Genomic DNA, 26,840 nt, shown 5'->3' with positions numbered 1-26,840 from the left:
GTATTAGATATTCTACTATCTTATGGAGATTGATTTGAAGTTTGTTGTGCCTGAATATAAAGAAAAAGTGGTCCTGAGGGAAGAGAAACAGGAAAAGATTGAGATAGCTTTTTTCATTGGCATGACATGATGTTAGAAACTTATTTATTTATTTCAACTTAAGATAGAATAAATTATTTTAAAAATTGTCAAAGGTGATAACTGTATTGGTTCATCAATTGAAGGTAACTTAATTAGTTCAAAGAACAAAAATTATTTTAATTAGTTTTATAGAATTTCAATTCAATAAAATTAAAATTTAGTTTAGTTAACTTTATTATAATATGAACTGAATTTCGGTATTTTATCACAAATTAAAGAAGTTTTGAAAGCTATTATATTCTATATGGGAGGTTTGCATGCAATAATATTATATTGACATCTCATCTTGATTATATTTCAGCAGAAGTATCGCTTTCGACCACTGATTGGTTACCAATTATTTTTCCTTCTCTTTCCTCACCATTTATTTGAGATTCAATTAATTAATTAATGATTTAGCATAGTTAGAGCAGCATGTACCTTATTTTTAATTCAAAAATATTATTTACACATTAAAATCAGTTGTAAAAAAATTTAAAATATTAATTGATATTGGTTAAAAATATTAACTCATCAGTTAAACTCCATTAAAAAATAGATGGGATTGGAATTTTCATCGCCCAAGAGTCAATAATTGTGAGATATTTGATATTTAAGTGTCTTTTTTGATAATACAAAGGTCATTCAAATTGATGCCCCTAATTAATTACAATCATGTTACAAAAAATAAGCTTTTAACCAATCACTTTATAAAAATACATATTTAGTGTTAAAAAATTTGAGTATCTATGTTACCAAGTCATATTTGATTATTTCGGTAGTTAATTGCTCTGATTATGTCATAGAATATTTTTGAATTAATTATGCAGTTTAGGTAAAAAGGTGACCAATCAAATGTCCTAATTTATAGAAAAACGTATAAGATGGCATGCATAAGAAAGAAAGCGAAATATGTGCTAAAAGCCTAAAAATAAATTGAGATTGGTGAGAGGTCATCCCTATATTTAGTATTTTATGTAAAAAGAAACAAAGTAATGCAACATCTCTATTTACACATGGCCACGATTTCAAGTCCTTACTCAAACTTTTACATGTGCAAACATAGAAACATCTACCCACTATGCAAAAAATTTAACCTAACATATGACTATGAAAAGTTTCATAATGAGGAACAACTGGCCTAAAAGTTTGATCATAATACATATGAAACTAGGAGGATGAAACTTGATCTTCTATTTTCCAAGTTTCAAATTAAGATCAATATTTTCTTTAGCTCCATTAACATTGGGAGTTCTAGCTGTTGAAAGTCCGGTTTGCAACTGATGGGCCGCCGGAGGGAAGAAATAATAAAAAGGTTGCTCCTGTTGATTGAACCGGTTGAACGCTTGCGGTTGAGGAACTTGATCTTCTATAGTACCCTTTAGCGAATGCAAAATCGAAAATTAAGAACGAAATTAGTGTAACAACTTCAGAAGCAGCTAAATATTGTCACATTAGATGGAAAAATGAAATTAGCAAAATAGAAAAAAAGGCAAAGATTGAATTATAAAAATTTGAGTAAATACCCTTTTTGGTCTCTGATAATTTGTCCGAAACAGTCATCCACAATTCAAAAAGTACTAACCAGTCCCCAACTATTTAAGTAAATGGTCTAAGCATCCCCTAACATGTCAGCATGTCACCATTTACTGGAATAATTAAGAATCATTCGGGATTTTTGAATTGTAAAGAGCCGCTTTGTAAGACAAATGGTTAGGAACCAGAAAAGACATTTATTCAAAAAATTTTAAACCAAACAAACAAATGATTTTTCCTACCTGAAAAGATGGAGATTCAGATTCAGGATTGTCCTGATTGGGAATCTCTAGGAAAGCCGAAAAAGGCTTCGTCTGTGAAGGCGGGGATGAAGTAGGAGTAGGAGGAGCCAATGTTAGAAAATCTCCATTGAAATTCTCATTTTCTTTGCTTCTTTTCCTTGAGTTTAGCTCTGAGTTGGAAGCAGAACATGATGGCAGTTCCCTGCAGATGATTAATATAGTGCATGGTGAGACAAAACAACATTTGCAAGTTGCAACTACAATAATGTGATAGAAGAAACAATAAAAAAATCAACAACCTTAGACTTGAATTGCCAGCATCATAATTGAATCCGCTATTACACAAAGTTGCGGCATTCATTTGCGTCTCGGCAAACGGATGCAACTTATAATTGTAAGCAGGCACAGGAGGAGCATCCAGGCAGAAGGGGTAAGGCCTCTTCACGCCAAAAATCTGTATCAAGTTTCAAACCTCTACATTATAGACAAACAAATTCCCAGGGTAGTGAAGTTTACCTTAATGTCTTGCTACATGATTTTACTTAATTCACTAAAAAAGCATGATCCAAAACCAAGGAATTCGGTATTTGCTGGAATTACAAAAATTGGAATTACTATGGCAAATTGCAATTACCTTCTCGGCCTGCCTTGCTAACAGGTCGTTAACATTACAATTTTGGTTTGAAGGGGGCTCTTTTGAGTAATGAAGCATTGGTGGTGTTGACATTCCGGACGGCGAGACATTAACCTACATATCCCAGAAAACAAATCTTAACAAAGATCACAAGTGAAAACACTTCATACAAGAAATTATCTTAATCTTTACCATGGAAGTCAATTGATGATGAAATTGTGGTGCTCTCGGGCCCAAATTAGGCAAAGGCCAAACAGGATTGGATTCAAAAGAAAAGCTTGGTAGAAACTGTATAGCAGCAGGATCAACCACAAACATCTCCTTCTCAAATCCTGAACTGTTTGTCAATGGAACAGTGCCGGTGCCCGGAACCTTAGCATCCAACATCTGTTGTTGGAATGACATAGGCCTAAATTCAGCTTGTGATCTAGGAGCAGGTTGAATTGAGTGATGAAAGTTTTGGATCGGTGGACGCATATATGTGGGTTTTGTTGATGCAATTGAATCTTCTTGTTGATGCAATTGAGCGGTAGCAAAATTCTTCTTCTGCAGTTCTTCTATCCTTATCTTCTCAAGCTTTGCCACACCAAGTCCTCTCTGTGGCACCTTTCTCTGCTTCGGCTTCTTCGAAGATCTACCGCTGCCACCGCCACTACCATTCTCATTCCCATTACCATCGCTACTATAGTTTTGTATTTGAAGCTCTTGAGCTACTTTTGTATTATGATCATCTTCCATTTAATTGGGAAAAAAAAATAAAAGAATGCTTGCCAGCTACTCTCTCTCTCGAATAATGTGTGTGCTTTTCGCAAAATCTAGAACAGAATCTTTTAAATATAAATGCAAAATCTTTAAGCGAATCAGAACAAGGATAGGGTCAAACTCATTTTTTGATATCTCAAAACAGCAATACACACGGAACCATAATCGGAGAGTGAAAAAAAAATCTAATCAAATCTAAGTTTCACAAAAAAAGGATTTTTCATTTGTGAAGATTTACCCGAGAATCTCGCTGGTGAAGGAATCTTCACTAACAACAAAACAGCCAACTATTGAGCAAAGATTTGAAAAATTTAAGATTCTAAATATATCTTTCTTAAAATTCAGTTGTAGTCTACGATGATGATGCAGAACCAATGTCGGAACGAACACAGTAAATGATAAAAGATAATTTCTTTAAGAAAAAGCCTAAATCTTTTCAAAATTCAAACTCATGCGAATCTAATATACACGAGGTTTACGAGTGATCATTAAAATTTCACTATTTTGTAGCCAAAATCCTCGCTCAATCTCCCTGAACACATTAAAAACTAAATTAACCCAATCACATCTTTTTATAAACAACAGATTAAAAACAAAAAAAAAGTAAGCAAGAAAAATTAACTAACCTTCGGTGGTCTTGGAACGAGACGAGTATGAACGAGAGGGAGCAAGAATGTGACGGCAGCGACAAGAACCCCACGGACGATGAAGCTTGGATCAGGCAAAGAAGCTGGCGACGGACGACGAGGCCGCTGGACCAGGCGAAGAAGCTGGCGACGCGCCAAGAAAAGAAGATGGCGAAGAACGGCGGGACGACGGCGGTGAGAAGAACGTCGGCGACAATGGAGGCTAGGGTTTGTCACTTTTTTTCTTTCTTTGAGAGAGGGAAGCTTGGTTCTGATTTCTGAAGGTGTCAAGGTGACTGAGCGGAATGGCCGGCGTCGCCGGTGGGGGAGACTTCTGTGAAAAGTTGTGTTCTGTTGGGGGGGTACTGTAGGGAAGAGGAATGAGGGTGAGGACTGAGGCGTTCTTTTTCTTAATAACGCGCAAAACGACGTCGCTTCACAAGAACCGACCGGGTCCCTTCCGGTCCCACCGGCCGGTTCCAGCTGGTTCAGCGGCTTTCAGCCGGTTCATCCAACGTGCATTTCTTTGATTTTTTTTGTTATATCTGTGCTTCCGTTTTTTATTGTTCAATTACCACAAATTCTCCATTCATCGTCAGGAAGGCACTTGGCCATTTTGATTGCTCTTATTGTAAGAGGATTGACATGGGTTTTCCCTTCAGAAGTTTTGGTGATTCTTGTTGTTTGCATTGTGATGGGTGTAATTGGCAGCTTCCATACATGCTTCCCTCTATGGACAGCCATAAATACCAAAAGAGAAGAAAACCATATCAACACAAGTGATAAAAGTACACTTCTCAACAAACGTGCGAAATCTAACTAATTTGACTTGTAATCATTTTTAGTCTCTTAATTAGTAATTTCATATTGGAGTAGAGGTAAGTCTCAAAGTAGTCCCTAAAGTTATCCTCAAGCCTCATAGTGATTCCTGAAATTAAAAATTACTCATATTCATCCCTGAAGTTGCACTCCAGGACTCAGACTCGTCCTTCCGGCCAATTTCGTCTAGCTGGCGCAACCGGAAAGCTGAGTTGGACTCGTTGGTGACACGCTGTCAGCACAACGGCTAGCTGACGTGGCGACATAAACTGTTTTGATTCAATTTGGTCCCTAAATTGAGGTTAAAAACCCTAATTCCCAATTGAGTCTCTTATCGTCTCTTTTCCATCGCACTAGAGGTGACTCTCTTCTATTGCTTCTCCTAAAGTGTCTTCTCCATCTTCAAAAACTACAACATAGAAGTACAAGGAAGTGGCTTTGAGTCCTTGTCACCCTTCACCAGCTCTAGATGCCTAAATTGACGAATGCATTGCGGCATGCTAGCAGTAACCAAAAGCAAAGTTCCAACACCCTTTTCACTCACAATGTTACCTCCAGAACTAGCGTAACGCAATGTTAGGTATATCACCCTCCGGCATATTATATGATCCAAGAACTGGATCCCCTTAAAATATACTCAATTTCTAGCTTCAAAATATCCAACCTTAATCCGAAAGTAAGTACACAAAACTCAATAATTTTCTTCCCAACTTCCATTGCATCCTCCCTAGGTCCTCTAATTCCAATTAAGAAGTGACCCTTATATCTTATGTAATCCATCTGCCTAGTCTTCTCCTTTTCACTGGCTGGAACAAACTCCGGCCATGCAGGGTTATGATAACCATCATCAATTAAATACCGTCATATTGAATCAAACTTACAAGGCCTAAAAAATTCAATAATCATCCCTTTCATCATGAGATCCAATTTATTAAGGCAGACATTAGCAATCAATGGACTTAAAATCCCACAATAACCATATACCTTAGCAGCCTCTTTTGGCGCAAAACCAAAGAAAGTTCTCAACCAATATGGGTCCGACTTCGGCTCATTCTCATTGAGGATCCTCTTCTTAATAGCCCTCCTCTTCTTAACCTTTCTCAACTCTTCCTTCTCCTCATCATTCCTAGACACACACTTCAAAGGATGTTCTTTAAGTGTAGATTTTATCAAATCTAATATTTTTCTATCTTTTGTACCTTTTTCAAGACACACCATGACTACATTCTGATTCACAGTATCAAGAATCTCACTCAAATCGCCCTTCAAAAACCACAAGTATCCAACAAAATTACTCCTAATTGTTCGACATGGTGGTGGTGGCTTTTTGGAGTTTTGATAGAAAGAATGGAGAAGGAGAGTGTGCTAGGCAGGGATTGACGGCATGACCAAAGGTATTTGATGAATTTTGTAATGACATTATTGTGTCTATTGTTAAATTTACATCTACTACCTAAAAATGAAAATGAAGGATATAAATTACTTTTACAAACTATCACATATCTTGTAAATCAATAGTCAAAACCACAAAAAAATGCCATCACAAAGAAAATAAAAATTTATAAGATAATAAAGCCATTACAGAAGTTTCAATGATAATAAGCTCAAAAAACAAGTACCTATGCACTTCATTTACCGTGCCAAGAAATCTAAAACCTGATAGCCATGAGGTATAAATTACTTTAAATTTTCAATAAAAGAAGGAAAAGAAAGTAAGACATTAGTTACAATTCATGATAACACAGCTCACAAACGTAATGGAAAAATAACCAAAACACCCTATAGTTTGAAATAACTTAAAAAATAATTGCATGTGAGGTGCCTTAGCAGATATATCTCCAAACATAAGATGATATCTGTAAAAATATTAATAGTAATAAACCGCTTGATGCACCCAAAGTAAGACTGTTAGAATATAAGAATTTATATCATACTCTACACAATTTTATTAGATAAGATTAGTATAAAATACATAAAAGTAAGGTGCCCATGTGAATTCCATATTATTACAACTACTATTGATTCCTGAAAAAATGTTTGTAAAGATGTAAGCCTGGAGTTTATCACAGGATTGCCAATTTCACATAATTTCACAGTGGTGTTAGTAGTAATTGATCAACTCTTCGAATATGCACAGCACACGTTCTACTGCTTAAAGGTGATTACAATGCTATGTTAACTGCTGAGTTGTTTTTCATTAACATTGTCAAACTCTGTGGCATGCCAGAACCATTTTGTTAGACTGGGATAAGTGTTCATTAATGCTTTTGCCAGGAATCATGTAGTTTTTGAAGATGGAGAAGACACTATAGGAGAAGCAACAGAAGAGAATCACCTCTGATGCGATGGAGAAGAGAGGAGAATAGACTCAATTGGGGATTAGGATTTTTAACCTCAATTTAGGGACCAAATTGAATCAAAATAGTTTATGTTGCCACGTCAGCTAGTCGTTGTGCTGACAGCGTGTCACCAATGAGTCCAACTCAGCTTTCCGATTGTGCCAGCTGGACGAAATTGGCCAGAAGAACGAATTTGAGTCATGGAGTGTAACTTCAGGAATAAATATGAATAATTTTTAATTTCAAGGATCACTACGAGACTCGAGGGTAATTTTAGGGACCATTTGAGACTTACCTCTATTGGAGTATTAAAATTAAAAAATATTAATTTAAATGCCTTTACTCTTTTCATAAAAATTCAGTTAGATTGAGTTAGATTAGCCGAATTTTCACTAATACAGCTTGGATTAGAAAAATTAATAAACACAAAATAAAAAACATGCAACCCAAAATATTTAATTATTTTTGTAATTTTTATAGTTTTATTAAATTTATAATTAAATTTTTATATATTTTTAATTAGATTCTTATATTATTTTTAATTTTGTAGTTCNNAACTTATAGAACTAATAGGGTAATTACACATTTACACAATAAATAAAATGTCGAGGTTATATCATTATTTATTATCGAAGAATAAACATGAAGAAAAAGATATTAGGACTGTCTAAAGTGGCAAAATATGATCACATCGGCACTTTTATAACTGACTCAACACCAAAAATGACATAGGAACTACTATAGTGCCTAAAGTTTTATCTAAGGGACTATTATAGGAAAATTTAGATCTTGAGAACTATTTCAGATAAATATGTAAAATTCAGAGATCATTATGAGAATTTACTCGTTTCATTGACATCTTATGAATTCATGTTAAATAGCTTTTAAATTGTGTTTTGGAGTTATTGACCAATATGTATATCATAATCTTAATCTTAATATTATACCTCATCTTTGCAACAATATGTATATCATAATCTTAATCTTAATATGCATACTATGGTTCTTTGATTTTGTTTCAGTTTAGGCCCCAGTTACTGACCCAACTTACAGACTTCATGATTTGGTCGACAAAATTATGTGATGATTAATATTACATTTTTACCACAATATAACATAGTTTAGGTGTGATAGTTCTTTGGAAGAATCTAAATTTCATGGTTGATTAGGTTTATATTGATTCTTAATCTTGATTGTTTCTGATAAGAAAAAGTATTACATAATTGTACTTCTTTATTCTTTGGACACATCATTATCTGTTCATGACTTATGGAATGGGCTGCTTTTGTTGTGTATTGTGTGTCGCAAACTTGAATGCTATTTGTTGTTGTGGTAGATACACAAAACTAAGCTTTGTGGCTAGAGAGTAGAAATAATTATATGAAATAAGGTAGTGAAGGATCCAAATTCTTTGAAAAGAGGCCCGGGAGTGAAGGAGGATGGAGTATTGGTATCTGAAAAGGCCACTGTAATTGGTGAAACTGTTTTTGACATATCTGGTGGTCGCAGGGCCTTCGTTGACACAGAGGAAGCTGCAGAACTGTTGGAGCCATTGAGGGCACCAAGCTCTTATACTAAGATATGTTTCAGTAACAGAAGTTTGGCTTGGAAGCTGCTCAAGTTGCTGAACCCATCCTACTGTCAATTAAGGATCAATTGAAGGAAGTAGACTGGTCGGATTTTATTGCTGGCAGGCCTGAAGCAGAAGCTCTTGAAGTGATGACTATATTCTCTTGTGCACTGGAAGGTTGTGTTTTAAGGTATCTTAACCTGTCAAATAATGCCACAGGTGAAAAGGGAGTTAGAGCATTTCAGTCCCTCCTAAAATCACAAAATAACTTGGAGTAGCTTTATTTAATGAATGATGGTATATCAGAGGAAACTGCAAAAGCAGTATCTGAATTGATTCCTTCAACTGAGAAACTCAGGGTTCTTCATTTTCATAATAACATGACTGGAGATGAAGGGACAATTGCTATTTCTGAAATTGTGAAACAATCTGCAGCTGTTCATCTACCAGGGTAGGTTCTGATGGTGGAGTTGTCCTGGCTGAAGCACTTGGAACTTGTAAACACTTGAAGAAGCTTGACTTGTGTGACAACATGTTTGGTGTGGATGATGGTGCAGAATCCCCTGCAAATGCACTCAAGGAATCTGCACCATCACTGGAAGTTTTGGATATGGCTGGAAATGACATTACTGCAAATGTTGCTTCATCTTTAGTGGCATGTGTATCATCAAAACAGTTCCTTGCCAAGTTGAATTTGTCTGAGAATGAACTGAAGGATGAAGGTGCAATTTTGATCGGCAAGGCATTGGAAGAGGGTCATGGCCAATTACTTGAAGTTGATTTGAGCACAAATTCAATTACTAGGTCCAGAGCTAGGGCTTTGGCTGAAGCTGTTGTGCAAAAACCTGGATTTAAGTTGCTAAACATTAATGCTAATTTCATATCTGATGAAGGGATAGAGGAGTTGAAGGATATGTTTAAAAATTCACTTGATATGCTGGGTGCTTTGGATGAGAATGATCCTGAAGGAGAAGACATTGATGAGGAGGCTGAAGAAGATGCTGACCGCGATGAATTGGAATCAAAACTGAAGGGCCTTGAGATTTAGGAAGATTTATACGACATAAGCATCCAACTTTTATATTAAATTGATTGTAGGTCATGATCTGTTGTATCTTAGACTTTGAATTACATGTCTTGAAATTTTTAAAGCTTACCAGGTATATGCATGTCTTGAAAGACAAGAAATGGTATTAGCTTTAGAATATTTTGGGCTCAATTATGATTTTCTATGGCTGTTGGTTATCTTTGCTTGGTTGATCTATTCTCTTCCTTTTATATTATGCATATGCAGATAATCTTAGAGCTATAGACTAGAAGATTGCTACTTTGTTGGTCGTTTTGTTGAATAATCTACTAGAATCTGGAATACCTAATATATACTCTTTTATTATCTATTTTTATTTTATCTTTGCCTTTGTTTTACATAATGATGAGTTTAAACTTTTAAGGCCATGTAGTAGAATAGAAATGATTTCTCAAAGTATGATAGACATTCCCTTTATTGGTAACAAATTATGTTTGAGATTTGAGATTTTTTTTGGTGTTATTTTCATAGTAAAGAACTAGATCTCTGTTGGAGATGTAGGTCATATTCATAGATTCTTTTTCTGAACAGGTAGAGAAGTAACTTTCTTCTGTAATACACTTTGTCAAATTAATGTTTATACATAATTTTTTTAATAAAAAAGACAAAGAAATTATACATGGATCACACAGGTACTGGAACTTTCAAGGCCTCTAATATCTTATCATCTAACTCAAATTTGATTGGCTTCTTGTCTCTCCCAATCTTTACATACTCCTCAAACCTCTCTTTGAGGTCTTCAGGGAGGTTTGTAGTAGGACTCCATCCCAATTTTGTTTGGGCTGCTCTTGGTTCAGCATAGAAGTGCTGCATAATAAATACATAAGTTCAATGAGGAAAAAAGACATTAAGTTCATAAAAAAATTATCTGGCTTGTATAATTGAGTGTCTAAGAAAATATACATTATTAAAAGTGTTCATATATTGCAAGGATTTTGACAAAATAAACTCCAAAAGATGTAAATAATAAAATGATCCCCCAAAAATATATTCTATTTGAGAAAATGAACCAAACATATATTACTAAACTTGTTAACAAGATGCTAGCACAACGATCTCTTGTTATAAACTTATAACCACTTCAATGATCTGTGTGATTAGTAAAGTTAGATCACAAAGGTGCAAGTTACTAGTAATTTTTTACCATGTTGCGGAAAGGGAAAGCTTTCTTTGCATCAACACCAACAGCTTTTGGATCATAATGGACAATGTTCACTGGGCGCCCTGCAGCTTGAGCACACAGTTTTGCCATTCCATCTAGAGTCACAGCACGGTTACTCACACAGTTGAAGATGCTGTTCTTTGCAGCTTCTGGTTTCTCAACAGCTAGAGTAAGCATTGAAGACAAGTCCCTAACATGAGATATGTTGGTCAGTTGCAGTCCTGACCCCGGAATCAGTACCGGCCTGTCCCGGACAATCCCTGCGAATCGCGCGACACTTACTCTTTCTCAGAATAGATACCATTAACTATATCAATACAGAAGTTATTCAAAACTGATAGAAACTAAAGACAAGGAAAACTGTGAGGAATGTTTCTGATGTTTATTGAGTGTGCCTATGATACAATACAAACTACCTATTTATAAGAGAGGGAATAAACTAAAAAGAATTAACATAGTTAATACTTAATATCTTATGAATCACATAATATCACCCTAATTATGATACATATGTTCACATATTCAAACAAATACTATAACTAGTTCTTAAGGTTATATCAGTTTATCTTCGATACAAATCTCCGTAGTGGTTCCTCAGATTCAAGGCTTTCACTAATTTGGTCCCTCAGATCCCAATGGTATCCGAGATTGAGCATAGTGCAATTGGGATACGAGGGACCAAATTAGTGAAAGCTGTGAATTTGAGAGACTACGGGAATTTAGTCTATATATTGTCCCATAAGTAAAAGTGTTTGACTTAATTACTTAGAGGTTATTTAAATGTAAAGTGTGTAGCTATTAACACCGAAAACAAAGCTTGTTTGAGGGTATTTTCCACTTACTATCAAAGAACCACTCTTCACAATCTTTGTTGTTGCCAGAACCAATCATGTACTGAGGCCTAAATGATGCCCAACTGCTGAAAGTTTCTTCAAGGTATTTCTCCACTGCAACATGGCCAGCATCAGCTTTAACAGTATCCTACAACACCATCAGAAAGGATTATCACTTTTTAGCACATTTTCATAGTGGTTAATAAGCTATGAGGGATCACAATGAGACTTTTTTTTTTTACATTACCCCTTCAACATGTGGAAGCTCATCTGTAGGTTTGTAGATTCCAGCACTACTTATGAACAGGAATTGCTTGGCACCAGAGCTCTTTGCCCAATCTATCACCGGCCTGCAAGTGAAGATTCTCATTTGCACATGTATCTTACATATTCCATGAACTTAAGAACCATTATACAGGTATCATTAACTAATATGACATTGTTTAGGTACTTATTTGTAAGTGTATCAGTCTTTCAAAGATTAAATTGGTAGTTTGCAGTAATGTCGCTTGATCCATGTAGCCGATCTCATTTACTAGTACAAGATTTGGATGTTAATGTATTTTAATATTGTGGTATGATATCTTAAAGTAAGAGAAATTGTAAACAAAATCAAAGCTTGAACACAAGAAGAACAAAATTACAAACCTCACAGTCTCTAGATCCTTGCCATTGTTGTCCAAAACCACATCAAACACTTCCCCTCCGACAATACTCCCTACATCTGCCGGATTTCCCCACACTGTCCGGCCTCCAGCACTCACAATTTCCTAAACATGTTGTCAAACCCCAGAATATTCATTCAATGCAAGAATCTAAATCCAGTGAAAAGAACAATTTGATCCTCAAAAGAATGAAACACTAACAAACTAAACTAGTCCCAATCGATTATGGACCGAGAATTTAATACTTAAAAGACGAATGCTAGACAAATTAGTCCTTAACAAATCACCTTATTAAACAAAGATATTTTCATATTCATGCATTTTTTGTGCTTTGATAACATGTTATTGAGAATCATAGTAGTAAGATAGAAAGAGAGGACTAACTGAGAATCTGTTAAAAGGGGGTTTCTTCATCTTATCTGAGGATTCTTCACCAACAGTGAGTATGGTAACAGAATGGCCAGAACCAAGAAGCTCCTTTGCAAAGTAGAATCCAATCACAGCATGTCCTCCACTGTTGGTGTTCACAATGAGAACCTTCTTCTTCACTGCAGCACTTGCATTGATGCTGAAAACAGCACCACCATCATTGTTGCTTGTTGCAAAAAGCCTGGATGATGATGAAGGGTATGCTAGAAAGGTTGGAGAAGAAGCTGAAAAAATAGAAGAAGAAGGAAGGGAAGAAGAGAAAGAAAGGCGTGAAGTTGAAGAATGTGAGAGTGGAAAGAGGTTGGAAGAGGAAGCAGAGAAGAGCAAAGAAGCTGAAGAAGAAGAAGAAAGTGTGGCCATTGAGTTTGTTGAATTCTTTTGCTTTCTTGGTTCCTCAAAGACAATGAAGAATGAGAACCAACAGTTTCAGATAAAGTAACCAACAATTAGAGTTATGGTTTGGAAATATTGTAAGAATTTGATTGAGAGGTGAATTACTTTTACAAAAACTTTCCTCAGATATCAATAAGTAGTGAATGTATTTGTTATGATTCAATAGTTATAGCGTTATACTTGCATGTCACATCAGTTTTTTGTGTGTGTAGTGAAGTGTTAACCACATGATTTTGTAGGTTGATCTTATATTCTTATTGTATAGGTGAATGCACACAAAAGTTTTCTTTTAGTCTCAGAGTTAGATAATTTGGTTTACTTCTATAGAGATTATTTATGAAAGAATTAAATAAAAAATTTATTAAAAAAATTAAAATTGGAATAATTTATTTCTAAGTGCATGTTATAGTATCTATATATAGTTGTTTAATTTACTAAAAAAAATAATTTTTAAATATTCAAAACTTTTCATAAAAGGCAAATTCGACATCAAACTTATAGGTACAAAAAAATTTGTCTTATTTTTATTTCGATAGATAATTTCAATTTTATTTTTTAAGTGTAATCTTTCACTAACTTTATAAAAAATACTATATAAACACAACAAATCAAATACTATATATTTCTCTGTATTTATACATATATACTTTTTATAATTAAATAATGGGATAAGTATGATTTTGGTCCCCAACGTAGGGGTCTAAAATTTTTTTCGTCCCTTGCCTTTTTTTCACAACAAAATGGTCCCAGAGGTTCCAGTTTGGTTTAAAATCGTCCTTTGCCCCCAAAAATAATTTTTTAATACCAAAATGCCCTTGCTGGTTGGTATTCCTTCCCGCGAAATCATTTTTCCTTCCCGAATCAACGCATTGTCTGAGAATAGGATTGCAGAGTGAAACATTTGTGTGAAACGATTGTTTGAAACTCTTGGAAGGCCTTCATGCGAGGACTATTCTGCGTTGGTAGCTTGAGAGAGGTTGCCGCTCAACTTTGTGTGGCGTTAACTTGGCTTCGTTCATACAGAAAGCCCTTGGTGAGGTAAGCATTATGTGAATGTAATTTCTCGTTTGTTAATGTGGATTGTGCGATGGTGTATTGAAGGCTAGGGTTTGAACTGATTGTAGTTGTTGTTGTTCATAGTTGGTTGAGTAACTCCCTGTGTTGATTAATAGGGTTTTTCGGGGAGGAAATGGCGCTCTTCAACATGCGGGTGCACCATGGTGGGACATTTGGATATGAGAATGGTGCGCTCAAGTACTTGAAGGGTCAATCTACGGTTGTGGAGGACATTGACGGTGATCGGTGGAGTGTGTTTGAGGCATACGAGGAACTGAGACAGCTTGGATACGTGAAATCCACCATCGCAGTGTTATGGTACAAAGACCCAACTGCGGATGATTTTGAGAGTCAATTGAAGCTGTTGAGAAGGGACACAGAGGCAATTGAAATGTGTATCATAGCTGGGAGGAGAGGCTTTGTTGATCTGTTTGTGGTGCATGAGGTTGAGGAGGCCGATGGGTTCCCGGAGGTGGGTTTTCTGGACGTGGGGGGAGAAAGGGTAGGTGGTGAGAGTGAGGAACCTTTAGGTGGTGGTCTGGATTTAGTGGTGTTCGAAGGGAATGTACAAAAGAGTGATGGAGCTAGGGTTGCTGCTGAAGCCGAATGCGAGAATAAGGACGATGGAGCAGAATTAGGCCAAGAGGGACATGAGGCAAATAGTGAGAATGTTACCAGTGGGGAAGATAGTGATGACCCAACATATTTTCCATCTAATGAAGAGGAAAATAGTGTAGAAGACATCCACTTCACTGATAGTGATGAGGTATACGACTATGAAAGTGGATTCGGTGAAGATAATGCCAAGTCGAAGGACTATAATACAGAGAAGGGCAAAAAGGTTTTGACTAGTGATTTGGATGATGAGGATGCAGTTGACAGTGATGAATTGGAGCAGGACCATGTAATTGCAGGAAATGAATCGGGTGCTGATGATGGGGAGGATGCTGCTGAGGATGAGGGGCAAAGGTTTCCAGTGCATAAGACTCAAAAGGACATGGAAAAGTACCAATGGAAGGTGGGCACATTGTATGAATCCTGGCAAGAGTTCAAAGACACAGTGGCGGCCTATGCAGTCCACACAGCTAGGAATATTAAATTCAAGAAGTGTGACTTGGTGAGGGTCCGGGCTGTTTGTCAACAAGGCTGCCCCTTTTGGTTATATGCAGCCAGGGTCGGTGAGGAATCCACTTGGCAACTAAGAAGCATGAATCTCCAACATACATGCATGCAGACACACCGGGTTGGAATTATGCACAGCAAATGGTTGGGTAGCCAGTTTAAGAAGAAAGTTGAAGAAAATCCAAAGATCAAGGTGAAGGAGCTAGTTGCAAGGGCTCAAAGAAAATGGAACCTGACCGTTACCAAGGCAATGGCAGCTAAGACAAAACAGGAGGCTTTGAGTCAGATACAAGGCGCCTTTAGGGAGCAGTACAAGCGAATAAACGACTACTGCCATGAACTACTAAGAACAAACCCAGGTTCCACAGTGATTCTGAAGGTAATTCGATCACCTGATTTTGCTCAAGAGAGACAGAACGCAGAGCTAATGAACTATTGTGTTTTCCAAAGACTATATGTATGCCTTGATGCTTGCAAGAAGAGTTTCCAACACTGCAGAAGGTTCATTGGGTTGGATGGGTGCTTCTTGAAAACCCCCCAAGGAGGACAAATGTTGACTGCAGTCGGAAGAGACCCAAATGACCAGATTCTTCCTATTGCGTATGCGGTTGTGGAGGCAGAGACTAAGGACTCTTGGGTATGGTTTCTACGTCACCTATCCGATGACTTAGGCCCACAGAATCTTGCAAAATGCACTTTTATGTCTGATCAGCAAAAGGTAGTTCACCATATATCAACATATGCAACTTTGATCCATGTATACATTTATAAATACACTAATCATATGAAATCTTACCTACTGTAAACAGGGCTTATTGCCGGCTTTTGAAGAGGTCATTCCAGGAGTGGACAACAGGTTCTGTGTCAGGCATCTCTACAGCAATTTCAGGAAGAAGTTTCCTGGTTTGGAGCTAAAGAACAAGATGTGGAGGTGTGCTAAAGCAAGTCATTGGCAGAGCTGGGAGAAGGAGATGAAATCTTTGCGAGCAGTGAATGAGGGAGCATTCAGACATCTGAATGGCATTCCACCAAGGTTCTGGTCAAGATCCAGGTTTACCTTCCTATCTAAATGTGACAGTCTTGTTAATAATATGAGTGAGAGTTTCAATGCTGTGTTAATAGAAGCAAGAGAGAAACCGATTGTGACCATGTTAGAGGATATTAGGGTTTATATAATGACTAGATGGGCTGCAAATAGGGAAAGGGTTCTGAATTATCAACCATACTGGTCATCTTCTAGCAAGTACGAGGTTATGTGTGGTCTAGATAAGTATGTTGTGAATCTGGCTGCTGCTGAATGTTCTTGCAGGAAATGGCAAATGAGTGGGATTCCTTGTCCTCATGCCATCAGCTGCATCACCTTTAAGGGCCTTAATTTGGAGTCATATGTCGATGACTGCTACAAGAAGGAGGCCTACATGAGGTGCTATCAGGAGGTCATACATCCTGTAAATGGCCCGGAGCTATGGGAGAGGACTCAAACCGTCACCCTCTTAGCACCTCTCCGTACCAAGATCCTATTTCCTCCATCCTCTTCCGGTCCCATCCTATTTCCTCCATCCTCTTCCGGACCCATAAGCCATTGTAAACCAGGGCAAACTTCATTCCTCCTCTCGCAAGCTCTGGGTCTCAGACCAACGTCACCATTCGGCGCCGCCAATGTAGAAAATTTGTCCCAGGTATATTCCTAAAGATTTTCAACTTTAACGTTTACTCTTCTCATTGTTCAATATCATTTTCAATAGTCCTATTTATTTGTTATAAATAATAACATTTTAATTAGCACAAGTTTATGTATTCCTCTTTTGTAAAGGGTTCTGTCTAACAGTCACAACCAAAATTAATATGCATTTAAAATTATTGCTCTCTATATATTATCGATTACAATATTTCATCATCAAATTATAAATTGTTATTTTACATGTGAAGTACTTCTTCCACAATTTACATTCACGTGTTCCTCTTTTTCACATTGTTATTCCATGTCTTATTCTCTTTGTTGTAAAAGGATTTGCAGTGGTAATGACACTGGAAGAATTATTACCCAAATATTTAGTAAAATGTTTTAAAAAAATTAAAATAAAAAACTCATATATATTATTATTCAATTGAAACATCAAGTACTAATTAAATGCAATAAACATACATTAAAAGTGTCATAATAATAATAATTATAAAAAAATTTAGTTACAAATATTCAAATTCTACAACTTATACATATTAAAACTCTTACTACTCTTCATTTCTTAATTTGTTATACTAATTTTAGAAAATTTCTTAAATTTAATATAACATTTTTATATGTTTTTCATTCTCATTTATTTATTTTTTTTTATTATTTACAAACAAAAAAAATTGTAAAAAAAGATAAAGTATAGCCATTAATGCAAATCAAAAAATAAAATAAAAATATAATTTTGTATAATTCTAATGTGAATAATTTATATCTTTTTTAAAAATAAATAAAATTTATAATATGTTCATTAAAATATTTTTAATATAACATTTATTAAAATATACTATATAATATAAATAATCTACCTCTTCGCACGTTAGCGGCTCTCACTCTATTTTGTGATAAACTCCGCTCTTACAAGATGCTTAAGATCAAAATTAGAATTATATCATGTTTAACAAATTTGCTTTAAATAAATTGTTATCAACTGAAGTGGACCGCCATGTGCCCATGTTTGAATGGTCCACTAATGGAAACCAATCAGGAAATGGATAAAATCAATATTATTCAGTGACTCCCATAAACTCTTCCCCGATAACCCAATCTCTCTCTCTCTCTCTCTCTCTCTTTCTCTCTCTCATACTTTCTAGTTTCTACACAGATTCACTCATTCACACATTCAACTGAACCTCCTCTAACAAAAAGATTCCTCCGCCATATCCATGGTGCCCGTCATTTTCACCCAGCGCACCTCCATCACCACCACGCCTTACGCCTCCTCCTCTTATTCTTCTTCACACTTCACCCCTCGCTTCCTCACTCTTCCCCGCACTCACCACACTCCTTCATGCTCAATTTCCAATAATGCCCCTGACCAGTCCACCAATCCGCAAAAGCAACTTCTCCGCTCGCAGCAACAACCACGGACGCTGTTTCCCGGTGGCTACAAGAGGCCAGAACTCAAGGTCCCCACGCTGGTTCTCCAGCTTCGAACCGACGAAGTGTTCGATTCAAATGCCTTGGATCTGGTGGACAAGGCCGTTTCCAAGTTCGTTGGAGTTGTTGTGCTCTCTGCCGCCGGCGACGATAGCGGTGGCAGGCTTTATGAGGCTGCTTGCGTCTTGAAGAATCTTCTTAGAGAACGCGCCTACTTGCTCGTCTCTGAGCGTGTCGATATCGCTGCCGCTGCTGGTGCTACCGGAGTTCTCCTCTCCGATAAAGGTTTTATTTTATTTTATTTTTTTATTTTATTTTATAAGTCTATTTATTTATTTATCTATTAATGTTTTTTTTAAATAACTAGTAAGGAAAAAAAAACTAACTTACCAGAGGTTTTCACTTCCAATTTCCAACATCATTAGCAATATCAAGTGCATTTAGAAAATCTCCATATTTTAGATTTCTTTTAACTTAATTGGGACTTAATTTTTGAATGTTAAATCCATACTTTGTATTGCTTTGATATCTTAAATAGAGTATATAATAGTTTTGGATGTACTGGTTTTGATAGAGCCACCTTTTGCTGTTGAATCCATGCGTGTTAGTTACATTAACTGAATGAATGTAGTTGTAGAAATCAGCTGAAATAGGCTATGTAACGTAGGCGGAGTTAAATAGTAAATGTGACAATGAGAGGAAATTCCTCTGAGCTTTAGGGTATGTTTTGAGTGGAGGCTTTGGAGGGCAATGCAATGGGAAGAGTTGTTTTTGTTTATATTTTTTAATTTAGGTAGATTCACAGTTTTGTTATGATACAAAGGTTGAGATGTTATTAATCATTTCATTCTGTTTATTTTTAAAGCATTCTTATATTAAAGTATATTTTCCGAAGATGAACAATCCACATCTGGTCATTTGTGTTTCAAACTTATTTTATATGTGCTACATCTCGGGAGTGCTACATCTCGGGCTTGATTCATGTGAATTAAAAAAAAAAAACAGAACTGATTGAAGTCCAATTAGCTCAGCTAGTATTGGTGGTCTAGAATAAGAGCACAATAAATTCACTCACTTTTCTGTTCTTTCAAAATCCTTTTTCCCAAACATAACCTAAGGGTATAAATTCCTCTTTCAAACATACCTGAAGGGTGTATCCACAAATTTGGTTTTGGAAGAAAGAGGGAGGGAGGGAGGGAAGGGGGGGCATTAAACCTCATCCACAAATTTTATTTTTTCTGACGGCAACGGTTTTGAAGGTCTTTGTTAACACTCCAAAACCCACCGAATGCCCCCATTTTCAAGTTCCCCCCAAATTGGGAGGTTTTATGAGATTCAAATTTATATTACCTTTTTATTCCTAATAAATATTTGTATTACCATTTATTGCCATTTACTTTTTATGAATAATAATTTAGTAAAGGATAAAATTGTAGACATATATAGCAAGCCCTCCAAACCTTCCTTCTATTTATTTTAAACTCTTGAACAACAGAGGATTTAAAAATCTCAACCCCTGCCTTCACTTTCCCTCTCTCCCCTCCAAAACCTTCCCTTTAATGGTATCAACCCTCATTAGAACTTGTACAATTGAATCAATGCTGCTTGGGCCTGATTTGATATGCAACTGAGCAAGATAATAACTATTTAATTTTGATGTATTATCATTACTAGTGTATCAACAGGCACTTCTCTTTTATTTATTAAATGTATATAAAAGTAATAAAAATGGAATTAGTTGAGATGTTGAGTTATTTATAACTCAATTAAGATGTTTTGGGTTCAAGTCTTAGAAATAGCAAAAAAAGATTTTTTTTTATAGATTGTATATAATGAAGGGTATTCTAGAGAAAAAAAGTTAGACACCAATCCTTTCCATATTCCCATTATATATAGTATAGAAGTATAGATAAAAAAATAAAAAAATTATTTATACTTGCATGCAATGATTCTCACCTAAGCATCCGATGAGTTCGACACCTCTTGGTTGACATGTCAAATGAGGTTTTGCGGAAAATTTCGATATAATGTAAAATATTTTTGCATGGGTATTTTATTGAAGTTAAATGCAAGTAAATATATATATTATTTAAAGTGGAGAAGCCGTAAAAAATGAACCCCACCCCCCCAAACAACAACAAACAACAACAAAAAATTCTGTTGTTTTTAATGTCTTACATTCTATGTGCTTGCTTTATTCTTTTCTCTCTTGCAGGTCTTCCCACTGTTGTTGCTAGGAATACTATGTTGGATTCGAAATCTGAATCGGTGGTACTTCCCTTGGTAGCTAGGATCGTCCAAACAATAGATGCTGCAGTGAATGCAACGAAATCCGAAGGTGCTGATTTTCTTATATATGGTAGTGTTGATCCGAAAGATCTTAGCAAGGAAGTCAATTCTGTGTGTGAAAAAGTGAAGATACCTATTTTTGTCTCGTGGAATTTGCATGGAGACAGGATGTCTTATGCTGAGGCTTCAAGTTTACTTGCTTCTGGTGGTAGTGGTTTTGTGACTACTTTGGAAGGTTTTAGTTTGTTAGATGATGATTTCCTGCGCAAACTATTTGACATGCAGTATGCTAATGATAAGATAACACTGGATGGTGTTTCTGGCATTTTGAATAAGCATACATTGTCGAGCATGGATACTGATCTTCACAGTGAAGCGGAGGTTGTGGCTGGGTTCATTAAATTGGAGGATAAGGAGAAACAGTTAATAGAAACAGAGAAATTGGTGTTGAATGAAGCTATAGAAGTTATAAAAAAGGCTGCACCACTGGTGATCTTTTAATTAAAAAATTTGGTATTTGAAGAAAATACTTTTTTCATTATTATTTATTTTGACCACTGTATTGTTTACTCTGTGTTGAATTGGGATTGGTTTCACATGGCAGATGGAAGAGGTTTCACTTCTTAATGATGCAGTTTCTCAAATTGACGAGCCATTCTTACTGGTTATAGTGGTAATTGTGTGCTGAATCTCACCAAATTCTGGTTCCTGGGATATACATTGGTATAAGCTCTAAATTTCAAAAAAGATAAGATTATTTTAGTACATCTATTCGGAAACTAATCAACCAATTAGTGCTAAACTATTTCAACTTCTGATCTTGTTATTCTTACTTTAGTTCATTTGCCTCCATTTGGAAGCATCTTAGTGAAGAGTTTATGTAGGGTGCAGATATAGGGAATGGTTGATTCTTCTTTTACTATGTTTAGTAGTTATTCTCTACATTAGTTTCTTTAAATAGTCTTTTTAATCTACGTATAAAAATGCAAAATGCTTTTGGTTTGCTAACTTATATGTTCTGCTAGCTATTGTATGGATTTTTCAGAAGACATAGAAATCAAATGCTATAGAATGCTAATAGTTATTTGACATGGTATCACACATTTCATCTCATTAAAATCATGGTACATCAGGGTGAATTCAACTCCGGTAAATCTACTGTGATTAATGCACTTCTTGGGGAAAGATACCTGAAAGAGGGAGTTGTTCCCACTACTAATGAGATCACATTTTTACGATACACTGACGTGGATATTGAACAACAACGATGTGAAAGACATCCAGATGGTCAATTCATATGCTATCTTGCTGCTCCAATTCTTAAAGAAGTCAGTCAGTTAATTTCTTGATTCTGTTCTGTTTCTTCCTATGAATATCGCAGTTTTTTATATTGTAACCTTGCATAGTATCCTCTATGCAATTGGATGTGCTCTCAGTAATTCTTTTACATTATTTTTGAAACCAGATGACAATTGTTGATACACCTGGAACTAATGTGATTCTTCAGAGGCAACAACGTCTCACAGAGGAATTCGTACCACGTGCTGACTTGCTTCTGTTTGTTATTTCTGCCGATCGTCCTTTAACTGGAAGTGAGGTATGGTGGTCAGTCATCTGTGGATGGGCGCACTGCTGACTTCTTTGTGATATTGAAATAATTTCCTGGCAGGGGTTATATAATTTTTTTTATGTTACTTTTCAGATTACGTTTCTTCGTTATTCTCAGCAGTGGAAAAAGAAAGTGGTCTTTGTTTTGAACAAAGCTGACATATATCAGAATGCCCGTGAGGTTTATTTATTTATTGTAAATTCGCATTGGTTATTTTCATCTTGACGGATATTACTCCCAAGTAGTTCTTCTGTATTTAAAAAACAAATAGAGATTTACAAAATATATTTAAAACTCGATGCAGCTTGAGGAGGCGATGTCCTTTGTTAAGGACAATGTACAGAGATTGCTTAATACTGAAGATGTGATATTGTATCCAGTATCTGCTCGGTCTGCTCTTGAAGAAAAACTTACTGCTAAGTCTAATGTTGGGAAGCTTAATGATTTGTCTAGTTCCGGTTCTCACAATGGTGCCAGCAGCTTTGATGAGCTTGAAAAGTTCTTGTTTAGCTTTTTGGATGGGTCAACAATCCCTGGGATGAATAGAATGAGGCTCAAGCTTGAAACACCTGTTGGAATTGCAGAGAGACTAATTTCATCGTGTCAAACACTTGTGACACAAGATTGCCGATATGCCAAGCAGGACTTAGCTGCAGTGAATGATATTGTTAATAGTGTAAATGAATTTGCAATGGATATGGAAACTGAGAGCGTTTCTTGGAGGAGACAAACTTCATCTTTGGTATGTTTTAAGAATTTCATAATTTTGTTTAATCAAGACAACTTGTTTCCCTTTTAATTGGTTTGGTATTGGTATGCTGTGGTATATTACCAGGTTGAGACTACAAAATCACGTGTTGTGGAGCTCATTGAAGCTACTCTACTATTGTCAAATCTTGATATTGTTGCTTCATATACTTTCAAAGGAGAAAAATCTACAATGCCTGCAACATCAAGAATCCAGAATGACATACTTGGTCCTGCTGTTTCAGCTACTCAGGTAAGCTTCTAGCTCTAAATAGTTTTCTTTTCTTCTTTTGTGTGTGTGTGTTGTGTAGTAAAATAACACCTTTTATTTTCTCAGTCGACCCCAGAAGTAGATAGAGGAATCCAAACTATAGAGTATAGAGCATCATAATTTGATGCAATTATAAAACATTATTTTGCTTTATGTTTTGCTAAATTGCTTGTTGATTGGACACAGAATTTACTTGGAGAATATGAAAACTGGTTACGTACCAAAAGTACCCAACAAGGGAGATTATACAAGGAATCTTTTGAAAAACGATGGCCAACTTTGAACCACGAAAATAGTGAAATTGAGAAGAATGAGTCATTAAAGAAAGTGGATCAAGCTGGGAGTCAGGTGATTGACGGCTTCAGCAGCAGTGCAGCTTCAAAGTCATTTGAGCAAGAAGTTCGTGAGATGGTAAGTTTAGAACCCCTTTAAGAAATGATGTAAACTTTTATCCTTTTGTTTTTTCATAAATTTATTGGGCTGACGTGGATTTGTGTTGTATCAAACAAAGTCCGGTCACATCATTCAAAAAAGGCCAGTGTTACCACCCCCGAAATCACACAATTCAACTAGGTACCAAATGTGCAGTTAACACCCAACCCACCAATTTTAGAAGAATTTGAAGCTAGGCTTCCCTTGATTTTGCTGTTTTATGTAATACCAGTGTTTTTGCCCGTAATAAAATATATATCTTTTGAAACTACGTTGGCTTTGTTTTGACATTATAAATTATGACAGAAAAAATTTTGAGTCAAGGGATTACTTTACAAAAAGGTCGTAGGGGACAAAAGTCTCTGTTGGCTAAGAAGACCAAGATTTCTATAGATAAAAAAATTAAGTGGTAAGTTTTTTAGTTATTATTTTCATGTGAAAAGTTTAATTTTTTACTAATAATTAATTTTAATATTCATTATCTAAAACTTGAAAGAGTTTAATGTGTAAATTTTTTTATTTAGGCGTTAACGGTTAAGTTTGTTGCACAAATAAAAATAATTAATTTTTTCATGTTTGTTATTTAAAAATAATATTTTTTCTTTCTATATATAAAAATATAATTAGATATTAGAATAAACAAATTTAAATTGATTGTTATAAAATTAACTCAAAATCATTTTTTTTAACAATTGAATCTTGATTTTGATAATTGATCATAGCATTAGTATTCTTTTCAAATTATATGTAGTAAATATTTGAAAGAAGAAAAGTGAAAATATAGATTGAAAAGATAAATATTGAAAATTTAAAACTAAATAAAAACTTGAAAAAATATGTATACAATAATAATTATATATTTTTTATGTGAATAATATTATGAGCATATTTTTTTAGTTATATTTTATTATAAATTTTTTTTATTTGTTGTAGAGTGAAAAGGTAGAGAGAGATAGAAAATGAGAGAAAAAGTTAAAGAAGAAGGAGGGAGGGAGCTTGTTAGTTTTGGAGAGAAAGATTTTATTTTAATTATAATAAGAGAATGTCTCATAATACATTTTGGTTTGTCAAATTCGTAATATAAAATACAAATTATAAGTTATATATAGAGTGAAAAGGATAGAGAGAAATAGAGAAGGGGAGAGAGGTAGATAAAATGATGGAGGAAGATAGTTTATTAATTTTGGAGGAAAATATTTCATCCCAATTTTAATGAGAGTGTCACGTGACACATTTTGGTTGCTAAATTAGTAATATAATATAGCTATATTTCAATTTTAATTTTAATTGCAATTAGAGAATATCATGTTACATATTTTGGTTGTCAAATTTGTAATTAGCCATTGGTAATGATATATAAGAGAGAGAGAGAGAGAGAGAGTAGGTGAAGCAAGGAGAGAGAGATAGAGAAAGAAAAAGAGAGGAGAGAACTCCTTAAGTTTGGAGGAAAAGATTTGATTTCAATTGCAATAAGAGAATGATATATGATACATTTTGGTTGTAAAATTAGTAATAAAAAATAATAGATTATATTGTGCAAAAGAAGAATATGCTTGTAACAATAAGTTTGAAGTGTGTCTAGGCTATGGCCTTGTTAGGGTTAACATTCAAAGTGATATGGTTAGCTATGGTTCTAGTATTGTATTCAAGTAAGGATAAGGCCTCCAAAGTACATGGATAAGTAAGAGATATCTATATGTTGAGAAATTATTATTGCTGCTAGACTCATCTGGGTTGCTGCTTCATTTTTTTCTTACTTTTTTTCCATTAGTATTGTTATGCAAAGAGAAACCCGGAGCAACGGTTTAGTTATTTGGGTGACTTCAAGGTCACAGGTTTAAGTCACGAAATTAGCCTCACTTGCGTTAGTTTAGGTTGCCTGTGTTAAACCCGTTGAATGTGGTCCTTGTGCGAATCTCGGATAATGCAGGATACTTGAGTATTAGGCTGTCCTTTATCGTTGTTATGCCCACTCAAAAAGGCTTTCTTGTGGTAGTGGCTATTAGAATACTTTTGCGACATCAAATTGTGTTGTTAAAAGAAAATTTAATGCCCTTCTGTTTTGGTAGCTTTTGCAATACTGCACTATGTTGTCTGTGTTGACCCTTTCAACCTCTGCACTAATGAGAATCTCATCCCATGTGGATCATCTTCAGTAGTAAATGTTCTCTATATTGTTTTCCTTTTGTATATTGAGGTTTGACATCATTATTTATTTATTTTTATGTAACTTAAAATTACAGTTATTAATTATTATACTGTCAATATATCTGAAATTTTTTAAATTTTAGTTTTTATCGACTTTTGGTGGAGTGGGTGTGGCTGGTGTATCTGCTTCGCTACTGACATCTGTGTTACCAACAACACTGGAAGATCTTCTTGCTCTTGGCATTTGTTCTGCTGGCGGGTATTATGATTTTCTAATTTTTACTTATAATTTGGCTTCCTTTCTTGTTGCTCAAGATTGTATATCAAAATCTTAAATCTTCTAAAAGAAACATATGCACTGTTAGTCTGTTACGGAAAGAGTTGTTATCATGTAACCTAAAGAATACGCCCCTTTAGATTCATATTTTATAAATAAGAAATGTAGATTGGTATGTACCTAAGGATTTAATTGGTTTAATTTATGATCATGCTGATGACTTGGTGCTGAAATTTGGTTGACATATATTTCTGTCAGGTATCTTGCTATATCAAATTTCCCAAGGCGCAGACAGAGTGTGATAGATAAAGTGAAAGCAACAGCAGAGAAGTTGGCATCTGAGCTTGAAGAGGCCATGAAGAAAGATTTCAATGAAGCCATGGAAAATTTGAACAATTATGTGAAAATCCTTGGTAAGCCTTACCAAGATCAAGCACAGAATAGACTTAACATGCTTCTAGAGATTCAAGAGGAACTATCGAATGTTGAAAAAAAACTTAGAACATTACAAGTTGAAATTCAAAATCTTCATGTCTCATGACTTTGAATTTGCCACTTTG

The 26,840-nt window shown here is 35.3% G+C and overlaps 4 protein-coding genes across 5 annotated transcripts; 2 read left to right on the top strand and 2 right to left on the bottom strand.

Moving 5' to 3' along the window:
* Nucleotides 1–1,062: 1,062 nt before the first annotated feature.
* On the bottom strand, nucleotides 1,063–4,599 carry LOC107473362 (uncharacterized). Of its 2 annotated transcripts, XM_016092906.3 has the most exons (6): nucleotides 3,921–4,599; nucleotides 2,725–3,826; nucleotides 2,533–2,646; nucleotides 2,198–2,352; nucleotides 1,899–2,100; nucleotides 1,063–1,499 (listed from the first exon to the last, which is right to left on the bottom strand). In XM_016092906.3, the coding sequence occupies exons 2-6, from the start codon at nucleotides 3,268–3,270 to the stop codon at nucleotides 1,314–1,316; spliced, it is 1,203 nt and encodes a 400-aa protein (XP_015948392.1). In that variant the 5' UTR covers nucleotides 3,271–3,826; nucleotides 3,921–4,599; the 3' UTR covers nucleotides 1,063–1,313. The 2 variants fall into 2 exon arrangements, with proteins under 2 accessions (XP_015948392.1, XP_015948391.1); XM_016092905.3 differs by having other exon boundaries at nucleotides 2,725–4,599.
* Nucleotides 4,600–6,123: 1,524 nt separating this feature from the next.
* On the top strand, nucleotides 6,124–9,805 carry LOC107473402 (RAN GTPase-activating protein 2). The gene is given in 5 exon segments (XM_016092965.3): nucleotides 6,124–6,133; nucleotides 6,809–6,897; nucleotides 8,469–8,673; nucleotides 8,676–9,077; nucleotides 9,080–9,805. Coding segments are annotated over 5 exon segments (1,323 nt in total). The 3' UTR covers nucleotides 9,697–9,805.
* Nucleotides 9,806–10,269: 464 nt separating this feature from the next.
* LOC107473361 (chloroplast stem-loop binding protein of 41 kDa a, chloroplastic) lies at nucleotides 10,270–13,314 on the bottom strand. The gene is made up of 6 exons (XM_016092904.3): nucleotides 12,780–13,314; nucleotides 12,379–12,500; nucleotides 11,978–12,080; nucleotides 11,740–11,878; nucleotides 10,880–11,157; nucleotides 10,270–10,542 (listed from the first exon to the last, which is right to left on the bottom strand). The coding sequence occupies exons 1-6, from the start codon at nucleotides 13,182–13,184 to the stop codon at nucleotides 10,360–10,362; spliced, it is 1,230 nt and encodes a 409-aa protein (XP_015948390.1). The 5' UTR covers nucleotides 13,185–13,314; the 3' UTR covers nucleotides 10,270–10,359.
* Nucleotides 13,315–18,148: 4,834 nt separating this feature from the next.
* Nucleotides 18,149–26,828, top strand: LOC107473360 (probable transmembrane GTPase FZO-like, chloroplastic). Its single transcript, XM_016092903.3, has 11 exons — nucleotides 18,149–18,792; nucleotides 20,723–21,285; nucleotides 21,401–21,469; nucleotides 21,930–22,124; nucleotides 22,262–22,393; nucleotides 22,499–22,585; nucleotides 22,710–23,147; nucleotides 23,241–23,405; nucleotides 23,610–23,834; nucleotides 26,147–26,262; nucleotides 26,539–26,828. Exons 1-11 carry the CDS (start codon nucleotides 18,294–18,296, stop codon nucleotides 26,819–26,821), a joined length of 2,772 nt encoding a protein of 923 aa, XP_015948389.1. The 5' UTR covers nucleotides 18,149–18,293; the 3' UTR covers nucleotides 26,822–26,828.
* The last annotated feature ends 12 nt before the right edge of the window (nucleotides 26,829–26,840 follow it).

Source organism: Arachis duranensis, chromosome 2, assembly GCF_000817695.3.
Source record: "Arachis duranensis cultivar V14167 chromosome 2, aradu.V14167.gnm2.J7QH, whole genome shotgun sequence".
Lineage (NCBI taxonomy): Eukaryota > Viridiplantae > Streptophyta > Magnoliopsida > Fabales > Fabaceae > Arachis > Arachis duranensis.
This window is presented reverse-complemented; position numbering and strand designations above follow the sequence as displayed.